We start from the raw sequence: 27,334 nt of genomic DNA on the forward strand, positions 1-27,334 counted from the left end.
ATCAAAAAGCAAGTTAGTCCAGTTTTCCCGGAAAGGACAAGGATCTCAGTTCTCATACACATTAGAAAATAAGTTAGTCAAAGACGTCCCGTCCTATAAGTACGTCGGTGTGACTCTAACTAACAATCTCACCTGGAACACTCCCATCGAGCTTATATGTGCTGAGGCGTCTCGCTGCCGCGGGTACATAAGACAAAACCTAAAATCTAGGGGTGTGCAAATACCCAAGAGTACTTCTCAAATCGAATACCGAATTCAATTAAGAAAAAAAAGCCGAATATCGAATAGTGATTTGATTTGTAGGAATTTTTCAAAGTGTGCTGTGAATGAGTATATTATATGTGCAGAGTATGCACCTATGGAACAAAAGCTCAAATGTATAGAACGTCTGCTAAAAAAAAAGAAAAAAAAAAGCAGCTGCTAATGGTCGTTGGGCACTAAAGATTAAATTTTATGGCGCAAACATAATCTATCTACCCTAAGCTTCACAAAACACCCAAAGTTACAGCCACACATGCCTTTCTTCCTCGTTAAAAACATCACCTAACACCGCGACATGTCCTCTTTTTAAATATTTGTATATCTCTGAAAATGGGGATTTTGCGATATTTGGTCTCAATTTTAAGGGAGGAAAAGGACACCCGGGATTTGATTTTATATAAATAGACAGATGGCTGTTAAATCTAAGTAAACAGGCTTAAACAATATAATCTGAAGTAAAAAAAAAACGTGGTTAGGTGGCGCAAGTCACCGTCCAACAGCCGCTATACATGCATTCGTCCGTCCATCTACCCTGTTTTAGAGAGCCTAGATTTAAAAGAAGAAGCAAGCGAAACTGGAACCTTGGAGACAACCCCTGTGCAGATTGGTCGTAAGAGCGCATGTGTTGTGTTGTCACGTGGAAGAAGGCAAGCAAACGAAAGAGCAACGACGCCTGCCTGATTGACGCTTTTGTCTTTTCGTCACCTTCTTGCAGTTTTGTAATTCAAACGCGGCTATCGAACGGTTGGAAACCCTCTCAAATCTAGGCGCACCATTTTTCCGTTTTGTTCCGAATCGGAATTCGCGGCTTGCGGTTCCAAACAAACAACCAGAACGACGACGACATCTCGGCTGGTTTCATCGGCGTGGTTAACGTGGTTTTCTTTCTGTGATCTTGCAGTCACCGTTTTCTGCGAGTGTGGAAAGTGTGTTTTACATCGGCGCTTCAACTTGAAAAGAAGGGCTCTACTCGTGAAAAGGATTAGGCATGGCACAGAAGTCCGGCCTCCCAACAATTCCTCTCTGGAAGTGTCGCAAACGGGATGTTTTGGTTGTGATTCAAGGTTAGATTGTGTCACGATCATGAGTAAATCTGCGTCCTATAAAGTTTGTGGCGTTCGTCACTTCTCTTTTTTCTAACCTGTGTGTTAGATTGTTGTGGAATGGAAGGACCAAGAGGTGTTTCTTGCATGGTCTGTCGAACATCACGGCACTAAAATCAGGAGAAAAAACGGCCCTTTTGTCAGCTCCGCGCCGACCGCGCGTGTTTGGCCGAATATATCAAATATTCCAGTGAGCGAAAACTAGGAATTCGATTCGCGAATCGAAATATTCGGGAACTTGCTATTCCATTCGAATTCGTATATTCGAGTCCCATTCGATGCTTATCATGTTCTCGACTATGTACACGGGGTGGTTTTCAGCGGTAGGTTTTTAATCTGATTGCCCGCCCGCCAAAGCGCGAGCCAGAACTCACTACGGCCGCGGGCCGTCGCGCTCTTCTCCTTCTTCTCCGTATCAATATACAATCAAAGACGCAGGCGGGGCCGTCAATCGTGCTGGTGTCGGGAACCAGTAATTCTGACCCTTGAAATGCAGGCGTGACGCAAAACCCAGAGGCGTATCGTTCGCCCGCCTACGTTCCTCCCAGGCGGCGGAGATTGTCGTTTAGAGGGGATTATATTCTGAACGGATCCAAGTTACTCGAGCAAGCTCGCATTCTGCTCGCAAAGCCCAGCCACTAAGCAAATGTAACGGACGGTGGTTCGAGAGGCGTGCAACCCTTGCCCGCTTAGCCCTCCCAACCACTTCTCCGCTTCCGTAAATTTTGAATGTTGTAGGTTGGTCCAGTGGCTTAGAGATCACTTTTTGATAGGAACCGAAAATAAAAACGGACCAGTACAAGCTCAACCATGCAAGATGCTTGAAGAGAGCCTGTCGTAATGAAAATGAACTGCTCTAATGTGGCAAGTCGGGTCAATCTGTTTATAATTGTTCATCCCCTTTTAAAAGGCTCCGGAAAAACAAGAAACCAGGAAAAGCTGAGTGACGCAAGGCGCCTCGTATTGTTCAAGTTGTCCCGGTTTTTTATATCCTTTCGGCGCTCCTCAAAAGTCAGTGTTCGGTTTCTAAACGCTGTTTTTATTTTCGCACAGGAATAAAACAAAAATACGTAATAATGTTTCACACCAGTGCAGTGCAATAGAGACTTCTATTTCCAGCAAGCCGCTTTCCGCCATGCTTCCATGTCATCCTCCAGGCCGCGAATGTTTGTGCACACTGATTAAACAATTTACATGTAGATTGACATGCACTAGAAATCTGGTACTTCCTTTTAGAGGCAGCATGTAAGTGCACATAAATTCCCCCAGCGTCTTGCCTTCTAATCGCGTGGAAGGAAAATGGAAATACTCCTATCCTGGTGTCCTTTCTCCAAGAAGCGAGGTTTTGATACAATTTCGTTGCTCGGCCGCTATTTTTTGTAGTGGCGCGAAAAACGAAGAGAGACAGAGAGGGGGGGGGGGGGGGGGGGGGAGGGAGAAAGCAATGGTTTTCGCAGGCTGATCGTTTTTGTTTTGTTTTTTCGTATTTTTTTGCAATTGCGATATTTTGTAATGTTTAGGTATGCCTTCGTGGTGTAAACAATTTTACGCGCTTCCCACAAATATTTCATCATCAACGACAGTTTTAAAGTATTACGCACTGCCTCGGGTGCTTTGACCTTACGCACTAGAGCGTCACAGGAGCGAGTATTTACGCAAAATAGATACGAGGACCTATTTCTCCCTTTGAATCGACCACTTTGTGGCATCACTACGAACACACATTCACCATGAAGTTGTAACAAATAATGATTGATGATGAAATTGATTGGGTCCCAACAGAAGAGCCACATTATTTAGGTTGCAAATAAACAGGGCGTCGTTGATGTGATGTGTTTACTTCCACGTTCGAATGTGTTGAGAATGAGTAGCCGAAAAGCGCAGTCTGCAGGCTGCTTCCCGGAGTTGCCTGATATTTCCCCAACTCGGGAAAGGGGGGGAGAAAGGGGTGGATGTTGTTTGAAGGTGATAATATTTATTCTCACTCAGGAGAGTCGCCGGTCGTTAAAAAGTCGACTCGCTGATAACGGGAAAGCCTGTGGGGCCCCATCTATAGTAACCATGAGTAAAAGGTGGTATACACCTATGTCACTGAGAAATTATGATCGTGCAAACGATGGGGCGTTGTGGATACAGGTGAAGCAAAGACCTATCTTACGATTGTGCCGTCCTCATTAGAAGCAAAAATTACGGTTTGCTTCTTCAACCCCTCCTGACGCTAATCTTTCCAATTTTGAATAAATCCGGGACAGCGTTGATCGCGCAAGCCCGCGCCAATATTTAAAGGTCTTTATCAAGTTATAAAACAGTCATCAAGCAGACGTAAGGAGGAATAAATACGCAAAAGAGTCCAAAATGGGATGAACAATTACCTATGAGAGGAGATGTGTTTCAAACAGTAATGAAGAGATTAGGGAAAGCCACTTGATTTATAAGTTTCGGAAATAAATGTATTATCGACGACCTGAACCCTTTATTGTGCAAGCCAATCCGTGTGGAGACGCGAGAATGGTTCCAGCAGCCGCGCGATGCCAGAAAGCGGCTGCTGGAACGAACCCAGCATACCACGACCCCTCGATCTCCACCGACCGAGCGGCCTCGGACCTGCAGCTCATGGGAAAAAGAGTTCGGTCGCGCTGGCTTCCTCAATCCTGCGGATTGCGCGTGCCCGCGTCAACGAGGGAAGACACCTGGACGTCTCAAGGTCGTTGTGGCGCTCGCAGCTAGCCGCTCGTTTCGCGCTTTTTGAGGATTATCCCTACAGAAAAAGCCGACACAAAAGAAGCCTCTGCCGTCACGTGATTTTTGGGAGAGGGTGAAAAGAGGAGGGCGCGAGGGGCATTTTCCTACCTTGCGGAAAATGGTTTCGTTGGTCGGTCTTTAAAGGGGCCCTGCAAGCACGTTTTTACTAATTTTTAATTTGTACCAAACCTGAACGCACTGAACGTAGTAACTTAGTGTAACTTTTATTTTCTTGAAATTCGCTTTATTTTAAAAGTTATAGGCAAATCAAAATTACAAAAACAAGCAAAAAATAACCTCCCTCATGACGTCCTTGGTTGCTTGAGCGGCCGTGAACTAGAGGAGGGGTAGTGAGCTCACCGCGAGCGCTCACGGCTACCGCACTCCGTGTCGACGGCGCGAGAGGGCGCCACTAAAGCATGTTCTGGACAGGCTGTATGCAGCGGGCAGCCAGAGCGGCTCTCATTGCATTTGCTGCGTGATTAAACACTAATTCGGCATGACACTTCATTGACCACAAACGACAGCAAACACGGGGTAAAGATCAGTTCAGAACGGGAGCCACTTCGCGCTGCCATATCGCGAAACGGCCAAACCGCAGGACAAGCATCTCGCCGAAGGCCTTCGGAAGGCTCGGAGCCGGTGGGATCCTCCTGCCCATACGACCGCAGCGCTGCCGCGTACATCCGGGATTTTTCCGTGTCGGCACCTGATCCCACTACTTCTTTCTAGTAAGCGCCGCCTTTTCCATCGCTTGGTGGCGGGTATGTCGACAGGTCATTTCTTGTTTCCGTACTTTATAAACTGCATTTGTTTCTTTTCTGTTCTAAAATAGTGAACAAAAACTACTTTTATAAGTAATTGAAACGGTTCGCGCCATTTATATTTTGTATTTCGACTAAAAAGAAGCTTTTAGCGGCTCTGACCAGTAGTAAGCCAAGGACCAAAGACGTCACATATCGCGCGCTTTCGGTACCGCGGGTCGCCCTCGTCGGTGGAGGAGGTTTCCGCGTCGTCCGGTTAAAATATGACGCACTGATAATTAGTTAATCTCTCCGTACTCGCTGGCTTGCCCGAACCCCAAGAGACGTGGAAACCGCAAAAAAGGTAGACGCTTAAATATGATTGCAGGGCCCCTTTAACGATTAGTGCTACATGAGCGATGCATGCCGCAGTATCTGTATTTGGTCATATTAATGCCCAGGCACCATGAAGCACTTTAAAAATAACAGGTGAACTTGTTTTCATCGCTGATGTGGCTGATATTGCCAATGAACACTGAAATTTATGGCGCGTTTGATACTTATTAGGGTGTATGCTTGGCTGTTTATAGATGCTCATCGTGCTACCTTTTCAAAGGAGTACGTTAATATGAGTACTTGGCTGACAAAAATAACTTGAGTCGTCATTCTAGGCACTGCTACGACCGAGCAATGTGACAGACTTTTTCGGCCCAACCGATGGAGGTCGTGGCGTGAACGGAATGTTAAATCTGGATGTGTATTACGGCATTGCAACGCATGGTGTAGCTGGACTCTAAACCTGAAGACGGTGCCGGAGGAAAATAAGTGTTTCTTGATGCAGACTTGTCAATAAAATAAGTGGCAACCTTCCCCTCCCTCACCTCTATGGCGGCAGAAAGTGAGGCCGAAGGTTACATCCGCGCGCGCAAAGGCGATCGTATCTCACCGACTCGCAGCGGCAATATGTGAGACCGGCGGCGTCCCCTGCGCGGTGTAACCGACCGGGCGTGTGGCGATGGCAAACAAACACCAGAGTCATTCCTCGTGCGGTGGCACAACAGCCCCTCTTCATGGAAGAAGAAATACGGAGAACGGAGGGGGGGGGGGGGGGGGGGCGCAAGGACTCCTGGAAAGTTTTGCCAGTGCTAGCAGACTGTACGAATGTAGGAAACATGTTTGATGCATGGGTCTACAGTTGTGTCCGCTCCAGAGCACATTGAGGATTTTCCGCGTATGGTTCCTGGGGAAAGCGGCACCGATGACGTTTGAAAGAGCCGTTTGTGCTACGCTGGAGAGTCAGCCCGTTCCAAGTTTTGCCTAATTTAAACCACCCGTCTACAAACCACGAGCGTGATTAACCATGTGAACCTCCAACGACCGCGCGACTCCACCGCACATCAGCGGACACTCCTAGCAAGAATCAGCATCCGAGCTCTAGAGAAAGGAAGCTTCCCTGGCAAGCTGCTACTCGAACGACCCACCTGAAAGGCAAGCCACTTTGAAGAGAGAATTCCGGCTCGCCGAATTTCGTGGCGCAAGACAGGCACCCACAATTCCACGAAAGGCGACTTCAGTTTGTCGTTAATTTTAATCCCTTGTGAATTCTAAGAATAAGTTGCGTCTTCGTCAGCGCGTGAGCCTTTTTCATGGCGTCATTTATAACACAATATTTTTGCGCGAACTATTCAAACCGGCATAAACGGAAGATCAAAATCCAACGAAATTTTCCTCCTGTCAGCGACCTGGGTAGTGCCACTTTCCGGAAAGTGCCGAGTCCCGAGGCAGAAGCGCATGAAAACGACTTCTTGTGCCAGAACTGCTTCCGAAGGCTTAGAGAAGACGTGTAAAACATCAGAGAGCAGTCAGGATCACTAGTTACAGTTTTTAGACGGCAGAGGAGACCGCGGAAGGCATTGCATTGATTGCATATATTAGAGACTTCATTCGTCAAATTACCCGGAGACCGACTCAGGTGTACATTAGTTTCAATATTCCTATGCACTTCAATAAAAACAAGACCCCGCGTGACAAATGGTTCGAAGGCCTTCCTGCACATGGTTTGATATATCGCAGTTCCAACCACGCTTTTTCGTCTCGCACGAAATTTGACCTGCGTGAACACGAAGTCTGCTCTGGACTTGAAGCCGTGAGATTCGATCTGCGAAAATGCGGACAGAGCCCGGGAAAAGCGACGGTGGAGGGCCATGTTTGCGCTGGGGAAGGCTTTGCAAGAAATGTGCCTGTGCGGCTGGCCTCATCGAGCTCCCCACTAGCCCACCGTGGAATCCACCGGTACCACCCCATTCGGAAAATGCAACCGAAGAGGCCAACACTCCCGAACAGTGACAGATTAGACACTCCCTCCACCCGCTAGCTTCTCAGCACTGCAATCTGGTTGGTAGGAATCCAGGAGTTTAGGAGTTCAGCTTTCAATTGTCTAGCAATTGTTTTTCTTCTCTGTATTCGCTAGGTATTTTTGCATTATGCCGCCCGCGCACTGGCAGGGTGAAGTGCTTAGACAATTTTTTTCCACGTTTCGGTAGTTGCGAACCTCCTCATATTATTTGTTTTTACTTAAATAATTGTTTTAATTAAACTCCCGTTGTTTCAAAACTTGTGTTACATCCCCTTTATTGGCAAGACCTCAAAGCGGTGTAGGCCAGTCGTCTGGTCAGCAAATCTTTTTTTCTTCTCTGTACAAAGCGAGCCACGATCCCGTGTGTGTGTGGCGGCCTACGGCATTCGGTGGCAGCGCTGCCCGATTCTCACCAGGAGCGTTCTTATTGCCAATAAACATCTGCAGGTTTTTGCACGCCATGACCCTCTTGGAATTTCATCAAAATATTTCCCCAGGTCGATAACTCTCTTGCTCCCCTCGATGAGGCGCCGCAAGAGATTCCGTTGGAGCAACTTAGTAGTGCCCGAGCGCAACCTTGGCTGTTGACTTCAACGCTGAACCGCTTACGCTACTTAAATCCTCTCTAACTCAACCTTGATTTCCACTCATTCGCCATTGTTTTTCGAGACATAATCTGTTGTCTTTCCGCCGTAGCCGCGCCCGCCATCGGTCGGGACAGAAGCCTCTGCAATGTCGCTCGTTCCAAGCGATGCCTAGAGAGAAATGAGTCAAACTTTTTTGTCAGCAAGCTTTCGGGTGGTGCCAAGAAATAGGAATAAATTATTTTGTCAGCCAGGTACTAATATTAACGTACAGTGTAGACCGCATATAACGTATGTCGCGGGAGTCGCGAAAATCCGCACTATAAGCGGTACATGCAATCAGACAACTTACCTTTGTAAAAGAATATATTTTATGTTAGATGAAAAATAAAGCTTAGTTTGAGGAAAGTCTTTATTTCACCAGACTAGTACACTTCTCTCTCAAGTGTGTCACACATTTTGAAAGAAATGAGTGACTCTTGCCTGACGCAGCCTTTTAACGGTGTTGCGGGTTGCGGACAGACGTTGCGAGCGTTCAGGATTGCTAACCCTAATCACTTTTCTCCGGCGATGAAAACGTGTGAAAATTCGCATCCTTTATACGGTACGCGCCAGTAATACCTTCAACTTGAGCACAGGCATGAAATGGTCAAAATAAGAAATCCGGGCGATGTTCGAAAACACAAATGCTTAGAAAGCACCACTGTAGTCGAAGTAAACAAACACGACGACACGGGCGTTTCTGCCGTCTTGAGAGTGCCGCCACAACATCGCCGCACGAGTAGGTGGATCTTCCCTTCTAGTACGTGCTGGGTTATCATAGCGACACACAACGAAAATTCACAGTCAAGGATAGCGCTTTTACGCGGAACGATGAGCTTCCACCCCGCCGCCTACGTCGAAAATCACAACCGACGCCATGTTCGTGGATAGATGCAGCCGGCCCGCGACCGGCATGCAACGCGCGCAAACACTTCTCCTCGACCTGCGATTGGTCTGTCGTTGCAGTTGTTTGTTTCCAACGCAGCGGAGGGACGCATGCACGTGAACGACACGCGCGTGCGTCCCTCCGTCGCTATGGCAACTGAAGCCTCTCTCTTCGCTTCCCCCCGCTTCTTCGAGCCTTCGAGCAACTTCCTTGCCCCGCGAGTGCTGCTTGCGGCCATTGCGGCTCGCGCCGTTATCTAGTGTCGCACAGGGAAGCGTGCTCGCTGTGCCAATCAGTCGGCGCGCTGTTCCAAGAACCACACTATAACCGGTATTTCCCTTCGCACGCCTGCATTTTAAGCGGTATGTAAATACATGGAGTTTTGGGGGACTTAGTGGGTTAAAAAAGCCGCGTTATACCCGGTCCTGCACTATAAGCGGTTACGTTGTAAGTGGTCTATACTGTACTCCTTTGAAAAGGTAGCACGATGAGCATCTATAAACAGCCAAGCATACACCCTAATAAGTATCGAACGTGCCATAAATTTCAGTGTTCATTGGCAATATCAGCCACATCTGCGATGAAAACAAGTTCACGTGTTATTTTTAGAGTGCTTCATGGTGCCTGGCCATTAATATGACCAAATACAGATACTGCGGCATGCGTCGCTCGTGTAGCACTAATCGTTAAGGCAGAAGCGCCCTAACGGTAATTGATGCGATCACGACCTGGTTACACATTTATTTTTTTGTTTTAAAACAAAGTAATGCAACATGTCCTTGCAGATTAGTAATCACCAGTCATCAAGGGCCCATTGGGCAAAATTTAAATAAAATCAAGAATGATTATTTTTTTTAATTGCCGCACAAAAATGGCCAAATTTTAACTTTTTTGGTGTTGACGAAATTTCCGGGCGCAATGGAGAAAACACTTTCAACAGTACAACGCTAATTAATTTGTTAGAAGTTCACAAAGCATGAAAAACTTGACACAAAAATTTTCAGCTTTAGAATAAAACTTTAAAGCGACTCAAAAATTCGCCAGAAAATGCCTCATTATGTAAGATTTGCTTCAGAAGCCTAGTTGGGCATTTTATTTCGCTTCAAATATATCCTCATGTCAGCTAACTTTAACTAATCCTGGCAGAAAAGTATCTGCGGATTAAACGTAAAAACTTTGACGGTGTAGAAAGCTTTATCCTTTATTCCTCAGGCCTTCAAAGTTGCGTCATCGTGCAGTTGGGAAAATAGTTTTTTCAACCTTCTCCGGATTGCAATTTTTTTTACGAAAACAAGGAAGTATCTTGCAAAAGTAAGGTCTGTCCCGCCATGTGGACAGGTTTCGCTACCTCATACAAAAATATTAGTGAAAACAAAAAAACCACCATGACCGTCCTCATCTGAACACACCCTTTTGCATTCTAACCTAATCTCAATAGCTAACTGGTGCTGCACGTGGTGCATGTGGTGCACGTGGCTAATGAAACTAAACATCACCAAGTGCAAATCAATGCGCATATCCCGTCGTAACACGGTTTCGCCTATTTACTACCTTAACACCATAGCAATTGGAATCCGTGCAAACGTATAAATACCTTGGTCTTCACAGAACGTCTGACCTGTCATGGAGCATTCATATAGTGCATGTAATTAACAATGCTAACCAGATGGTCGGCTTTCTAAGGACACATTCCCTCATCCCCTTAAGCTCCTTCTCTAGAAATCACTGGTTCAAACGAAGCCTGAGTATGCAGCCTTCGTCGGGGACTCCGGCACGGAACACCTCCTTCAGTCATTCGATTCAAAACCAATCTGCATGTTTTATTCTTTCTATCATCACTTCTAATGCAACCTTAATGAAGCTATCTTTGCCTAATCTTGCTTTATGTAGACAGCTTTCTCAATTGTCTCTTTTTCATAGAATTCACTATCATTCTGTCCAGCGTGAAATCCTACTAACAGCCCCGCCATGGATTTCCCGTCGACTGTATCCTCAACGACACCTTCCCTTGCAACACACACTTTTCTATTCATTCATAGCCTGCACTTCTGTGGAAAGGAAACCAGCTTCCTCGCCCTGTGGCAACCTTACCTGAGTCAATTGCTTTAAAAAATGCCCCGTCTTCTCGTCATTTTCTGATGTACCATAAGTGTTTATTTTTGCCGCTTTGTTTGCTCATGTGTTTACCACTCCCCTCTGTAATGTCTTTTGGAGGGTAAGTAAATAAATATATAAATAAAAATAATTGGAGAGTTCCTCGAATCATAGCAGGTCTGGCTCAATAGACCAATTGCAGTATTCCCAAGCGCCCCGGCCCGCACTCAAGGAATCATGGGAACGGTGTTCCTTCAGCTCCCTAGTGATCGCTTATTTTCGACCAACTCCATGATTACACAGTTTTTGAGCGTAATTCAAAGTCACCCTGAACAAGCACTTGATATACCCCAAGGACCTATCATATCACTTTTAAAATTGCTCGTCAACGTCGGCATTTTCGATACTGCGCATGCGGTCCACCTTTCAACCTGGCCTGAGCTGCAGAAATCTCTTACAATATTATCATTCTTGTGATTGCTGTTAAAACAGAAATCGCTTAAAAAGCCGATAATTCACAACAACAAAAACCAGCATTTAGCTCGGAGTCCACAGGGCTGTTTATAGCATTTTTAGCATTTCTAACTTAATATCAGCATGATAATAATGTAAGAGATTTCTGCAGCCCATGCAGGTTGAAGGGTGGACAGCATGCACAGTATCAAAAACGCTGACATTCAGGAGAAATTTTAAAAGCGATATGACAGGTCATTGGGGTATATCAGGCGCTTGTTCAGAGTGACTCCCAATTACGCTCAAAACCTGTGTAACCAAGAATAGGGTTGAAATTACCAATCATTAAGGGGCTGAAGGAACACCGTTCCCATGATTTTTTTAGCGCGGGCCGGGGCACTTGGGGGATATTAGAAATTTGCCACTCATCATCCAAATAGGTCAGAGCAGTTTTGCCGCACCAATGAAACACACGAGGCGTTTGCCAATCATTGTTTCCTACCTATGCAGTTGACCAGCTGGATCTGCTTGGCCAATGTCCGCTGGATGAGGAGAGGGAGGCCAGACCCACTTCCTGAGGTGATCGAGTGCTCAAACATCTCCTGCAAAGTGTTCACATCCTAATTAAAAGAGGTTGCATTTGAGGGATCACAAAGCTTTCTCCTCGGTGCCTTTGTGCGGGCTTCGCTTAGTGTCGTGTCACTTTGAGATACCAACTGCTGACAAACCATTAACCTCGTTCCCGTGGCTACTTCCGCTGGCAGTTTCAAGGTCACCGCTGGGGCTAGGCCCACCATCGCAACGACACAAGCAGCAATGTTAGCTTACATGCTTACTCTTCTAGATTGGGGGTCTTGAAACTTTTTGGCTAAGGGGCTGGTCACAGTCTCCAGGGCCAGAAGATTAATATGCAATAGTAAAAAGTTTTAAATGAATAGTTGTCAATTTTTCTGGTGAGAACGTTTGGTGAGGGCGGCGTTTGTTTTACAGACACTCATTTTCGTGCTGGTAGCAGCAAGTTTGCAGGAAGCGTGGGCGCCACTGGAAGGACTGTGGCCAGGCACAGGCCAAACTTGGCCCCGGGGTTTCCAGACCCCTGTTCTAGATAACAACACAAATTTTTAAGTGCTCTCGCGTCTATAGCTTGCAAGCAGAGGGCCCAATCACCATCGACAACTCAAATGTCAGAAATGGATATTCAGAGCAGTCAATAGTATTTCTGTTTTGCCTATGCTTTCAGCTTGCAGCTTCAAAACAAACCGAGAAGTAACATGACGACCGCATCCACTGATTGGCCTAACGTCGGCTCAGAAAAATGGAAGCAGTCACACAGTGTTGCCAGAGGCTGGTATGAACTCAACGTTTGAGCAAGAATACCAGGAAAACAAGATGGAGGTAGGAGAGAACACAGGAGAGGGGAACAGTTGACCCCACCCTAAGCAAAGTGCACACGAAGGTACCCAAAGTTTTTCACTTTGGCTCAGAAGAAACTTTTCATGTTCACAAAGCATAAAATAGGTATAAATTGTTGTTCCCATGCATAACTTTTTGGACAAAAAAAAAGAAAAAGCATTTATAAAAAAGAAAAAGCATTTATATATATATCTCGATTTTCTTTTTTACTTCCGTAAAGCTTTTGACAAAGTGTCTCACCGTTTGTTGCTGTATAAATTAAGTTCCACTAACCTTGACCAAAACATTTACCGTTGAACTGAAACTTACTTATTTGAAAGAAAGCAATGCTTCTTATGAATGGTTAAAAATCTGGTTTTATTGATATGACCTCTGGCATGCCACAGGGGTCAGTGTTGGGGCCTCTTTTATTGCTTGTGTTTAATAATGATGTAATAATATGCATTACCTCGTCTGTGAGGCTGTTTGCAGATGATTGTGTTTTATACAGTGAAACCCGTTTAGAACGAACTCACGTACAGCGAATTATTCTCGATATCGAACTCATGAAAATTTTAAATTAAAATGCATGTAAAAAGTACTTTTTATAACGAACAACATATTGGCTACATCGAACTTTTTCCACCCGGGAAGGCTTCCAAAAACGTGCAAACAATCGTCTTCTACCCTGCCCCTTCCCCCAAGAAAGAAGTAGGAAAGAAGGAAAATTTTAAAAGCTCAAGTTGCGAACAAAATTGAGTGAAGAGAGGCAATTCAGAAGGGGAGAAAGCTAAAAAAACAAACTGCACGCACGCACAAAAAATAAAAACCACATTCATCCCAAAGCGTCTGCCCACGAAGAGAAGCGATTCAGAAGGGGAGGTAAAAAAACAAACTCTGCACGCATGCAAAAACAACAGCCACAACTTTACAGCGTGTTGTTACAAGGCGGAAGTGAAGCGATTTGAAAGAAAGAGACGCTCTCGCCTTACAACAAAAGCATAGTGGAGGTTCGTTATAATTGTTTTTTGCTATGTCGAACTACGTGCTATATCGAACTGATCGTAGCGTTTCCTGCTGTTCGTTATAAACGGGCTTGACTGTATAGCAAAGTACACAGTGTTAGTGATGCTGCCCTCTCACAATCAGACCTTCATAGAATTTCTCCGTGGTGCAAGGCTTGGGAACGTAGCACTGATAAGTATGTCCACATTACTTTTGGGATGCAGTGTCACGTTATCCGTTAGTTTATTGACAGTCAGAAGATGTGAAGTAACTGAGGATTAATTTGTCAACACTTTTTCTTTTAATATTCATGTCAGCCAGACCAGTAGAAAAAATAGCTGTACATTAAATTTTCTTATTCGTATTGTGCATATTGGTGCAGAAAAAAAAACAAAAAGAAGCCTATTGCTCCATAGTAAGATTTGAATATGCATATGTTTTGTGGGCACCAACAGTATCTAATAGATGAGACACTTTAGCCGTGCCACCAGCTTTGGGTAGGGAAATTACTATAGCAAGATGTCAGTGGAACAGATATTAAAAGCCAACTAGATAAGAAACCTGCGCTTGAAGTTTTTGCATGCCATCTCTAATAACTTTGAGCCATTAAACAAAAATCGCTATTTAAAATTACTAAACTATGCTTCCAGTTGCATGGATTATTCAATGAAAACCAAAGAAAGAATCTGTCACATTAGCTACAACAAATATTCATTGTTTCCTCGCATAATCACTGACTGGGTATGCCATACATGTATGCTCGAGTATGCCATTATATGCATTAACATGGAATTGCCTCCTTCAGGAAGTGATTTTGATATTTAACTAATTTACTGATTTGTTGCCTGTTCCACTAACACATTCTCTCTATTAATAGTCGGCTGCACTTGATAATGCTTGAGCACTGCAGGTTGTTCTTGTAAATAAACTAGCTTGAAAAAAACCAAATGTTTGCTCCCCTCCGTGCGGATGCGACTCTTTCCGTGTCCAATGCCCATGCTCGCGTCCCCCCTTCACCTCAAGTGCTAACATCGGTCACCATGAGCTCTTTGCACGCGTTGGACTTGCTATCAGCTCTATGAGCTCGCTCATTTTGCACATTCTTAGAAGTCAAACATTTTTGCCCAAGATTCTAGATAGACCCCAAATTTCAATGAAATAAAACATACCTGTATTTGAAAAAAGTATGGCAGCTCTCTACAGCCATGGAAGTTCATGTGAAATAAATTACTGCATGGGAAGGTTACGAGTTGTTAAATTTTTTCGGGCGGTAGTTTCTTTATTGCGGCCACCCAAAAACTATACGGCCTGCAAGTTCATTTGCTCTTTGCGCACCTCATTTGTTGGTTTGCCCTTTTGTAGCCGGTCTGGGAAGAGAAAAGGCGGCCCTTTGGAGCAGCTTTGAGCAGCTCGGGAGTCGCAAGACTAGTTTTGTAGCAGTACAAGTAAATATCAGAATGGTTAAAAAGCGCAACAGGACAACAGACAGAAAAAAAGGGTGCTGTGTTTTCCTTTCTGTCCGTCGTCCTGTTGCGCTTTTTAACCATCCTGAATCACCAACTGGCCCAACACTCCTCCCTCGTTAAATATAGGAGCTGATCACCCAGGTCCAACATGGGGCGAGAAGTGAAGACCCGTTTCTCTAGATACAAAAATAGCCCCATGAAAAAGCACTTCCATGTGACCTTCCAGAACCATTTCCAAAGATGCCCTTTCGTTAAAAATAATCGAGCCCATAGCATCGAAAGAGAACAGCATAATGGCAATTTATCCGAATGGAAGCTCTTCAGAACTGTCCTGGTAGCCGGTTGGTTCCTCTTATGAATTTGTACTGGAAGGCAACAGAAAAAGCTCAAGTCTCATGAGAACAAAAGGTGGAGTCTACAGTCGAACCCGGATAGAGAGAATTCTAAGGGCATCCATGAAAGAGTTCAGTATATCCATAATTCGATATACAAAAATATGTTAACTTAAGCTCCAGTGGAAATTTCCGTGCGTCTCTGCTAATACCAAAGGCCGCGACAAACGGGACTTTACCAAATAGAGCCTCTAAGAGCCGCTATAATACACTAGAAATTAGTTGGTGAAAACCACAAACTCTGCCGCGTTTACGCAACCGTGTTTGCAATCGTTTACACAGCGCCAGCAACAAAACACGAAAATAATTTTAGAGAATTGTAAGAACCGAAAAAAGCGAGCAGCATAAAAAAAATCTTTCTATCCGTAGAATAAAATTAAGCAAGCAAAAAAAAGAAGCCGCACTAAATTCAGGCAGCAAAAAAAGAAAGGCCACAAAAGAAGAACAAGAAAATGGGCAAAGCAAGACCGGCCAAAGAAAAAGGTAAACAAAGACGTTCAAAGTGCAATTGCTCAACCGTTGTTGTTAACACTCAACTTGACAACTTTTTTTTTTTGCCTAGTTTATTTTGGGGCTAAGTTGCGCAGCAACACAACACCTCGTAGAAGAGAAGGCTGGAGTGCTCTTCTCGTGACGTTGCAAGGGAAGGCCATCGGGGGCGCGCATCGAAGCGAAGGCAACGCGCGTGGATTGACCGTTGTAACACGCTTTTAGTCACATAGCATGTCTTAATAGCTAAAATGAAAGCTGCACATAGCAACGGGTCTAGAAAACATTTTATTACACGAGCAAAATATTACACTGCTAAATAATCGCTACGGAGTGGCACAAGGTATGCGTATAAGACGTCTATAGAAGAATGTGATTGTTTTAAGTGGAGACACTTTCCAGAAAAAAAGAATTTCTGCAAAAAAAGTAGATTTTGAAAAATGACATATTTACATCCACCAACATCAAGAGAGTATCCCCAGAAAGTTTAATTAGTTTACACTGTATAATTAATTTTTTATAAATTATTTTCTGTCCACCAAGGCTAATAAAGAAAAGGTAGGGATTGGGGCACTTTGAACGCATTTTTCTCAGTTTAACTTTTCCGTATAAATTCCATTTTAGTCAATCTGTCGTTTGATAATGGCAATACAAGGAAGGCTTGCATACAGCCTATCCAGAACATGCTTTAGTGGTGCCCTCTTGTGCCGTCGACACGGAGTGCGGCAGCTGAGCGCGCTCGATGAGCTCCCTACCCCTCCTCTAGTTCACGGCCTTTCAAGCAACCAAGGACGTCATGAGGGAGGTTATTTTTTGCTTGTTTTTGTAATTCTAATTTGCCTATACTTAACTTTTAAAATAAAGCGAATTTCGAGAAAAGAAAATTTTCACTAAGTTACTACGTTCAGTGCGCTCAGGTTCGATGCAAATTAAAAACCAGTAAAAAAAGTGAAAGCCGCTTACAACTCCCTGTAACGCCGAATTAGAGCGCAGCTCTTGAGGAGGAGGAGGGAAGGGCGCTGGGGGGGGGGGGGGGTTAGACTAACCAGGGGGGGGGGGGGGGGTCACGTGACCCCCAATGCCGATGATATCATCACTGACGTCACTGATGATGTCATCAGTGACGATGACGATGCGGGTACCTATGACGTCATTAGTGACGTCACTGATGACTTCACCAGTGATGATGACGATGATGATGCGAATGTCGGTGACGTCATCAGTGATGATGACGATGACGATGCGGATGCCGGTGACGACATCAGTGACGTCACTGATGACGTCATCAGTGATGATGACGTCACCGGCATCCACATCGTCATCGTCATCATCACTGATGACGTCACCGGCATCCACATCGTCATCGTCATCATCACTGATGACGTCACCGGCATCCGCATCGTCATCGTCATCATCACTGATGACGTCACCGGCATCCACATCGTCATCATCACTGATGACGTCACCGGCATCCACATCGTCATCGTCATCAGTGATGATGACGATAATGACGATGTGGATGCCGGTGACGTCATCAGTGTCGATGACGTCATCGGGGGGTCACGCGACATCGGCGGGGGTCACGTGACCTCGAGGAGGGGGTCACGTGACCTCAGGGGAGTCACGTGACCTCGGGGGGGGGGGGGGGGGGGTCACGTGCTTCCCCACGAAGTCACGTGACCCCGGTGGGGGGGCTCGCGCGGTGCATTATGGGACATTTCCCATGATGCACCGCGCGGTTACGCCGACGCCGGCGCCGACGGCGACGGCGACGCCGCTCAAGCCGGAAACGGGCCCCTAAGAGCTGCGCTCTAAAAAGTCCTTGCAGGGCCCCTTTAACGTTGTCGACCCATCTCTTGCTCGTGTGTGCTCCCTGTGGCGATGACTGGATTTTTTTTCGGTTTCCTTCCTTTCTCAATTGTCTCGGCGTTCCTTTTTCAAACAGTCAGCAGCTCACACACAAAGTAAATTTACCAGAATCGGAGCCCGTATAAGGGAAAAAAATGTCGCACCGGGCTGGTTTATTTGAAAAGTCTGGGGAGCTGTGGGACTGCATGTAGTCCCGCGGTTACGGGGATAATCACAAATATAAATTTGGTACTTCCAACCTTGGTAACACGTTGTATATTACGTTTATAATATATATATATATATATATATAATAAATTATGCAAGACTGCGCTTTTAAAACGTATATTAAAGTCGGATAAACGCGCACGATCACCACTGCGCCGCTCGACAAGAAACATTTTTTTTTTACGTCGATACCAGATATTTTTTCACGTAGTTGCACCATGGACTTCCTTCTCCGACATTGTGACGTAACCACTCAGAGCGCTACGGCCTTCTCTTCTAGGAGGTGTTGAGCGACAGCGGTGTTGGGGGAAAGAGCGAACACTATTGTTCTGACAGCGGGCACCCCCTGCCCTCCCTACGCGTGTGCGTGCCCTTCCCATTGCTTCTGCCATCATCCCCTTTTTCGTCTTGTTTTTTACAATTGCTTTTTTGCTGCGTATTCCTGTGCACGTATGCTGGCTCGGCAGTCTGCCAGCCCCGCTCGCGGAATCCAAATGCGGAAGAAGCGACGGCGGGGGCGGCCATACTTTGTCCGCTATATTGAGTGTCCCTGCCATGGGAGGCCATGGGAGTTCGATACAGAAAAACAAGGCTCCTATACGATTACATGTGATTTTCGAGGGGATGTGTGAACTGTTTGATATAAACAATAATTCGAAATACCCGGGTGCGATATAACCGGGCTCGACTGTATTTAGCAACCCCAGTCACAAGTTCCACATGCCTACTGAAAACAAAACCATTTCAAGATGGTAGCGTTTGAAATAAAGCCAAATCCTTAGTTACCATACTTTTCATTAGTTGTAAATACATGTTTCATGTCCCTGTTTAGCAAACATAAATGAATTCCCATACTCAAGTTAACAAGTACAAATCTACTCTATCTGATAACAGTATATGTAGTTGCAAAATATTGAAAACTACAAAATATCACGCCACATCATACATACGCTGCTTGAAGGGTAACTCTGGTCAAAAACCAAACCAAAATATATGACTGGCATCGCTTTAGTGGCACCAAATACGAGGGCAAGTGGCCAAGTAAAAGTAACCGCAATTTATTTTTTATGTGTGGTAGTAAAGATATCAAAAGCCCTTTATCACTTTTCAACATAGTCACATCCTCACTCGACACATGAGCATCAACGCTTCACCAATGCATAGATGCCGCGGGAGAAAACATCTCATGGCTGACTCTGGAACCAGGAATGCTGCTTTCAGGTCATTATCTGGATCAAACTTCTTTCCCCTCAGAGCCCCTTTGAAGGGTCCCAATAGGGAAAAATCACTCGGTGCGAGATCTGGCGAGTATGGTGGCTGCGCAACACACTCAAACCGCAGTCCTTTGATTTTTTCCACTGTCGTACGTGCCGTGCGAGGGCGCGCATTGTCGTGCTGCAGCAACACCCCCGAGCTGGGCAATCTGTGACGCTTTGACCTTATTGCAGACTTCAAGTGGTTCTCAAGCAGGTTGCAATATGATGCGCTGTTACAGTGAGTCCCTTGGGCATGTAATGTTCAAGTATTGGGCCTTCACGGTCCCAAAAGACCATAAGCATTAGCTTGCCCACCTTAGCACTGTCTTGAACTTCTTCGGCCTTAGTGACGTTGTGTGTCGCCACTCCTTGCTTGCTCGCTTTTTCTCTGGCTGGGCGTTGTGCACCCAGCATTCATCACCGGTGACAATGCGTAGAAGAAAACCATCTCCCTCGGCTTCGTAGTATCGCAGTAGCGTCTCACAAGCATCCACACGCCGCTCCTTCAGGTCCGAAGCAAGTTGTTTTGGTACCCACCTGGCAGATACTTTGTGGTCTGCAGAATATCATGAATGATATGGTGCGTCGAGTCACAACTAATACCAAATTCTTCAGTCACTTTATCAATGGTGACATGCCAGTTCCCGTGTATGAGCCGCTCCACAGCAGAGATTGCATCCAGTCTCGTTGAAGTGTGAGCCTGGCCAGACCGAGGTGCGTCTGTCATACTGGACGCTCCACTTTGAAACCTTTTATGCCACTTGTACACCTGCCAAAGCGATACACAGGTGTCTCCATACTGCTTCAGCATCCTGCGATGATTATCTGCAGGGTTTTTTTGCCCTCTGCACCCAAAAATCGGATAACCGAACGCTGCTCCTCCCTGGTGCATGCTAACAAAGGGGCGGCCATTTTGAAATTGCTACGTGACATTTTCCATCAAGTCGCCAGGCAGGCGTGCACAGCTCTTCTTGTCATAGGTCAAAACATATTTGCAGCACAACAGTCTATCACAAGATTTGATTTTTTCACAGCCAATTGCAGTTACTTTTTGAATCTGCCTCGTATGATCATATCCGAAATATTATGCTAAATTGAAGCCGCATACTCCACTAAAACCGATTTTAAAGCTGCGACCAGCTGCTCTTTAGCGGGCAAGTGGGTTAGCTTTTAGTCAAGCAACACTGGCACAGCACCCTTGTGACATCACGTCACGGCCGTACGACTGATGATCAGTGTTGCAATCACTCTAGCCTATACACGAACTCATCTCTGTTACGTCACGCCGCGGTGGTGGCGCGTCGGGCGCACTTCCGGTCCGGGGCTGTGGGCAGAAGTGCCCATTTGAGACGTGTATTCCTGCATTGTTTTGAAAGGAACCAGACAAAAACCTGCCTTCTCGTCAAAATGCTGCGACTGGGGCTGTACCAAAAGTGTCGAGAAAGATTTGAAGGTCAGTTTTCATGCGCTCGGTTCGTCCGAGAACGTGGATATGTGCCGTGAAAAGGGAAAAGCAGACGCCGTCGGACCACGATTGCTTGGGCGGGAAGCATTTTGGGTTGAATTCACGGATACTTCTGGTCATCAAATTTATTTGTTTTGTTCCAAAATGAGCGCCGTAAAATCGTCAAGTTGTACGGACCACCTGCAGACTATGTTCGCTGCGTCTTCAAGTTCAAACGGCCGCCTGATCGTTCGAACTGTCGTCTGCTCTTTCAAACGTTTCTGCTTGTCGTCTGCTCTTTTAGAGGACACCGGCCCGTAGACCAAACGTAGGCCTGGTACTTGCGATAAGAAGTAAGTGCAGGCCTCAAAAGACTTGAGTTTGAAGGTTGGTAAGCAGGCTGGACGTAAACAGTAGATACAAGAAGATGTTGATCATTGTTACCAGTGGCCATCACCGACTTGTTATGCCTGATTCACTTGGTTGGATTCTGCTTGCGATTTATAGTATCGACGTCGACATCTCAGCTACGGTTCACGCTTTTGCAGTCCGAGTGACGTCGCTACTGAAAATTGCGAGCGAAATCCCATCATGTGAATCAGGCTTTAGCGTACATTCTGCGGCGTCCACGCCGAATGAATCGCCGCATGTCAGATGATTCACGCGAAGTTTTGCGGTGTAACGAGCCTCGGTAATTTCGCTGACGCCGCTCAAGTAGTCAGACATCATTAGGAGGACGTAGAATCAACAATTTCAATGCCAAAAAGAGCGTGGGGACTCACACCGACGCCGACAACATCGCATTTTAATGGTTTTTTATGGGCGACGGCGAGCTTCTTGCCCACACCCCCATCGCGCATGCGCGGCGCCGGTGGCGTCCGCTAGGGGCGCTTCGGGCGCTCCGGTTTGTTTGTAAACATGAGTTGGAGTATAGTTTCGATTTTGCCGTAGACGCCCAAAACCAAACTTTGAGCCATGATATTGATAAACTACACAGAATATCGAAAAATATAAATAAAATAAATTATACTTCGTAATTCAAAGACACCACTTAGCTGAGAACAGTCGTAATCCCAAATTCATAAATCTTGACTGGAGTTGCCTTCTAAGCTCCAAGTCTTAGGACATGAAAATTAAACGGGTAGATTATTTTTGAAATGGAAAGCTTATAGGCTACTTAGTATACAGGGTGTTTTTTTGAAGTTTAACAGATTTGTTTAACTCCTTCCTGACCCCGCCCATAGGCCATCGATCACCGGCAATTGATGGTTTCCAAGTGCCATCAAAAAATTAAGTTTAATGCAGAAAATTGCAGAATCTCGTGCATAGCTGAAAAACTGTAGTTTCGGTTTCAACATAGGTTTGAGCTTAATCACAAGCTGGTGTGCTGTCAAAAATAGTCAACGGTGGCTGCCCTTGTCTAACACGGCTAACTGCTTGCATCAGTCTTGGTAACAAAGATGGCATTGTATTTACATAATTCGACTATATTGTGGCATATTTTTTAAACTTCAAGAGCTCTGGGGACACTGAATAATGTTATAGGCATCACTTAACAGATGGTTGTCGCTAAGCATCACTATAATTTCCACTGTTGTCCTGAGCCGGCGTGCACGTTTTATGTTCTCAACAAGGTGCACAAAAATGCTATATATAAAGGAACTACAATCCAGTCTATGACAAAACCAAGGTAGAACACAAAGAAAGCATTCTAATGGAGATGTGAGGTGTGCTATCTGTGTTTCACCAATATAAGGATTCCTTAATTGAAAAGCACACGTGTTACGAAGGCTAACTCTCTAACGAATCAAAAATAGACAACATCAGTTAGAGTACACAAACTTTGAGAAGTAATAGCCGTGGGTGTGGGGCACGTTATGTATATTCTGAATTTTTTGTCATATAGATTGACAGAGATGTGGAAGTTTCGGCGTTTATATGCCTTCCGCACATAAATTGCATTTTCAAAAAACTATATTTTAAAATATTTTCCCCACATTATGTGACAGCTAGATGGTGGACTTAGAAGAAGAGGAAACCAGGCAGAGCAGATATAGCAAAAGAGGAGGATTCTACTAATGGCAGATCTAGTGAAGCACTATTTCGTAAGCTATCTCGAATTGTATTTTTAAAACGTTACGCATTATACCAACCTCTATTTCTTTTGAAAGAACAACCAATTAGCCACACTTCGATGTGTCATATTTCTGCATATGCAAATAGTGTAGACCGCATATAACGTATGTCGCGGGAGTCGCGAAAATCCGCGCTATAAGCGGTACCGCGCTATAACCAAAACATCATTTTTTCAGGCCAAAATACATGCCATGAGATAACTTACCTTTGTAAAAGAATTTATTTTATGTTAGATGAAAAATAAAGCTTAGTTTGAGGAAAGCCTTTATTTCACCAGACTAGTACACTTCTCTCTCAAGTGTGCCACACATTTTGAAAGAAATGAGCGGCTTTTGCCTGGCGCAGCCTTTTAACGGCGTCGCGGATTGCGGACGGACGTTGCGAGCGTTCAGGATTGTTAACCCTAATCACTTTTCTCTGGTGATGAAAACGGGTGAAAATTCGCATCCTTCATACGGTATGCGCCAGTAATACCTTCAACTTGAGCACACTAGAGTTCCTGTATAGGCTCCCTACGGGAGCCAGAGTTGCGCATTTGTTTTCCCCGCGCCGCCACGCCGCTATTCGCCGAGATCCATCACGTGAGGAGCAAAGCATTCGGTGGCGTGCAAGAAAGCCATCTTTACGGTCGCTCCGCCGACGTTTCTCGCGCCCCGGCGCATGTTCCCCTGCTTTCCGCCTCCTTTTCCTCCTCTCCTGTTTTCCTCGCGCGGCGCCGCTATTCGCCAAATTTAGTCACGTGAGGAGCAAAGCATCCAGGGCGTGCGGGGAAGCCGGCGCTATGGGCACTCGCCGAGGCTGACTGCGCAACTCTGCTACCGTAGGTAGCTTATACAGGAACTCTAGAGCACACGCATGAAATGCGCCAAATAAGAAATCCGGGCGATGTTCAAGGACACAAATGCTTAGAAATCACCACTGTAGTCGAAGTAAACGAACACAACGACACGGGCGTTTCTGGTGTCTTGAGCGCGCCGCCACGACATCGCCGCACGAGTAGGTGGATCTTCCCTTCTAGTACGTGCTGGGTTATCATAGCGACACACAACGAAAATTCAGTCAAGGATAGCGCTTTTACGCGGACCGATGATGAACATGACGAAGATCACAACCGACGCCATGTTTGCGGCTAGAAGCAGCCGGCCCGCGACCGGCATGCAACGCGTGTGAACACTTCTCCTCGACCTGCGATTGGTCTGTCGTTGCGGTTGTTTTCCAACGCAGCGGAGGGACACACGCACGTGAATGACACGTGCGTGCGTCTCTCTTCGCTTCTCCCAGCTTCTTCGAGCAACCTCCTTGCCCCGCGAGTGCTGCTTGCGGCTGGCGCCGTCAGCGCCGTTATCTAGAGTCGCACAGGGAAGCGTGCTCGCTGCTCCGGTCAGCGGCGCAGTCGGCGGGCTGTTCCAGAAACTGCACTTTAACGGGTACCTATCATTTCGTCGAAACTCGTTTCGTGGAATTACGTTTCGTGGACACACGTTTCGTCGACACTGTGACGTTTCGTCGACAGCAGCACCGTAAGACGTTTCGTCGACAAACTTTTTTTTTTTTTTTTTTTTTTGCTGTTCCGAAAGGAATGCCGGAAACTTAAGGTACAAGCGGTTGTAACAGATGATAAAGACGATGCCTAGCGCAGTTGCTCTCCAAGGTGAGCAACTGCGCTATCCTCTCGCTCTCATCCGTGTCACATGGAATAAGCAAGAGCGCGCAGGACTTTGCGCGCAGCCTATTCGGATATTTGCAAGTTCCAATGCCCGTTTATGGAACCGAAAGTTACTGAAAGAAGAAAAGTAATTAAGAAAAATATGCGTAGGCGCAAAACGAAACTTCGATCCAATGGTGGGTTGGGGAAATGGGCGTAAACACAGATTTTTTTCTTCATATTGGTTATTTTGAAACAAAAATACAGCTTGCAGTTTTTTATTGAAACATTACAACCCTAATATTTCACTTGAAATTAAGCATGCTCATTACCCTCAATTATTCAAAAAGAAAAGTGATGCAGTGTTTTACTGGCTACTGCGACTTATACGCGAAAAAACTGTTTAGTCGCACTCGTTTCATCCTCATTTACCCTTAAGGGCCGTTTAAAAAGGACATTACACAATAAGGGGGCTGTAAACAATGTCAGATTAAAAAAAATAACAAAAGCACAAAAACCAATAACACTCGCACTACCGCGAGCACGCTGCCCGCGAGTAAACCTAAAAAAAGCTACACTGCAATGCAAAAACAGAAAAACACGAGAATTGGTAACATATAAATAAAACATTCCATCAAGTTTAGTCTTGTTATACAAAGTAAACCATAGTTGATATCAAATGTGCAACTTAATGCATTATATAGCTTCTCTCGAGCAGCCGCCACATGCAAGGCCTTGGAGGCGGTAGTACCACTAGGCGAGATCTGTCGGCAGCAGCCGACTGGTCCTCAGACAGATACCTGGGGCAAGTTCGTGACCCAGCTCTTTGCATAAAGGAGCGGCTTCCAAATCTCATGTTATATGGTCACATATTGGTTTATGTGCATGCACAATCTTAGTACAGACATAACATATGCAGAACTATAGAGTTATTTAATATCCAGGAGCTAAATATGCTAAAGTCTAAAAATCGTATGCGGTCTGGTAAGTACAGTACGTTGAATACCCGGTGTTTTGAGGAGAAAACAACCGTGTTTTATCACCGTAAAGTAAACTACGCGTAGCCGAATGCTCAGTTTCTTTCAAAGTTTATTGCTTGCGGCTAAGACCAGATGCCAATTAGATTAAAAACAGATTTTATGCAATTTTCAACGGTAGAAAAGCTGTGTGCACCACAAACAGGCCTCGTCTTTTCATTCAAATTTTTTTAAGAGCTTCAGTGTTTTGACGTGTGGACTACCTATGCTATCTTCAGGTGGCTCTTGAGGATTTTACCAAAATACGCGACGCGCGGAAAGATACGCTTGCTCTGGAAACGATCCTGCCACTTTTTTCGAAACAGTCGGAGTGCCGGCGGCCAGCCCGCGAAGGGTTGCATTCGATGACGTGCAGACACCTCGATCACGTATGCTGCCGAAAGCGTAGCCCTCAAGAGCAGCGCATAATGTTGAATGTTTTAAGAATCTAATTTGAGAAAGGAGAGTGGTCGAGAACAAAACTTCCCGGCTTTGACAACGCTTCCCCAAAGGTTCGGGCAAAGACATGAGCGAAACCATACAAATCGCAAGTTCCGAAATCAGTGCGATCATTGCCCCCCCCCCCCCCCCCCCCCAAAAAAAAAAAAAAAAAAAAGCAGGAAAAAAAACAAAATTGCGACAGTGTCGGTGAGGCAAGATGGCTGCGCACTGGTTTGCCATACTTGGCCCAGTCGACCATCTTTCATCTATCCATCCATCCAACACAAGGCCGCGCGCCGTGCAGGCGCAGAGATCGCGAGGAGGTGCAGCTGGCGGAGCCAGGGGTTTGGAGAGCGAGCTGTCGACGAAACGTCGCAACATCTGTCGACGAAACGATCTGTCGATGAAACATCGCAGTGTCGTCGAAAAGATTTGTCCATGAAACGTCGTTCGACGAACTGATTGCCACCGCACTATACCCAGTATTTCCCTTCGCGTGTCTGCATTTTAAGCGGTATGTAATTACATGGAGTTCTATGGGAGGCGAACCGGTGGTTTAAAAAAACCGTGTTATACCCGGTCCTGCACTATAAGCGGTTACATTGTAAGTGGTCTATACTGTAATAGGAAAATAAAAGCGGCTGAACGGATCCTTCGAAACTTGCTGTTTTTCCCATGATCAGGAAAGAGTTAAAGCCGTGAAAACTACACTTTATTGGTTATTTACCTTTTGACGCCAAGTGTTGCGACATTCCAAATATGCCATTCCCACACATCAATAAGGTTTGCCCGAACGCGGATGCCGGTTGTCGTGACAAACGGCCCAATGCTTCTTGGACAGCTAGTGCAGTCTAAGAAAGAGAACCTTAAGCTGGCGGCAGTTAACTGTACCCAAAGGTCGTCGTGATTTCAAGCACGTGCAGCGGCTAGTTTGCCGGCGACTTTTTCAAGAAAGCAAGGTAAGCTCAGCTATATTGTAATTCCTTTTTCTTCCAAACACACATTGAGCAAACCCCCGTTATATTGATATACTACCCTGTCGTGACATTCGGCATGATGCCTGCTATCTCGCACATGTTTCGTTGACAGATCATGGAGAACCCGCCCATTTCCAGAGGGCGACGACAAAGATCCCGACGACAATGTACCTCCTCCAGTTGCTTTGAGCTATGTCTCAACAGCGATGCAACCTAGAAGACAGCCAATCTGCACCTCCACATACCAATAGCCGCCAAAAATGTGCTGTGTGGCCGAAACCAGCTGGCTACATCCCACAAGAAGTGCCACAATGGAAAAGGCCACTGAGCAACAG

The 27,334-nt window shown here is 45.6% G+C and overlaps 1 protein-coding gene across 6 annotated transcripts in view; it reads right to left on the reverse strand.

Annotated features, from left to right (window-relative positions):
- Nucleotides 1-27,334, reverse strand: part of LOC8037538 (activin receptor type-1) — a 124,620-nt gene that overhangs the window by 23,073 nt on the left and 74,213 nt on the right. For all 6 annotated transcript variants that reach the window (XM_029979581.4, XM_042287545.1, XM_029979582.4 and 3 more), the window contains one exon: nt 11,767-11,866. In XM_029979581.4, coding sequence (XP_029835441.1) covers nt 11,767-11,866 — 100 coding nt within the window. The remainder of the gene's footprint in view (nt 1-11,766; nt 11,867-27,334) is intronic.

The sequence above is a fragment of the Ixodes scapularis genome, unplaced genomic scaffold (genome assembly GCF_016920785.2).
Source record: "Ixodes scapularis isolate PalLabHiFi unplaced genomic scaffold, ASM1692078v2 PGA_scaffold9__187_contigs__length_104089568, whole genome shotgun sequence".
Lineage (NCBI taxonomy): Eukaryota > Metazoa > Arthropoda > Arachnida > Ixodida > Ixodidae > Ixodes > Ixodes scapularis.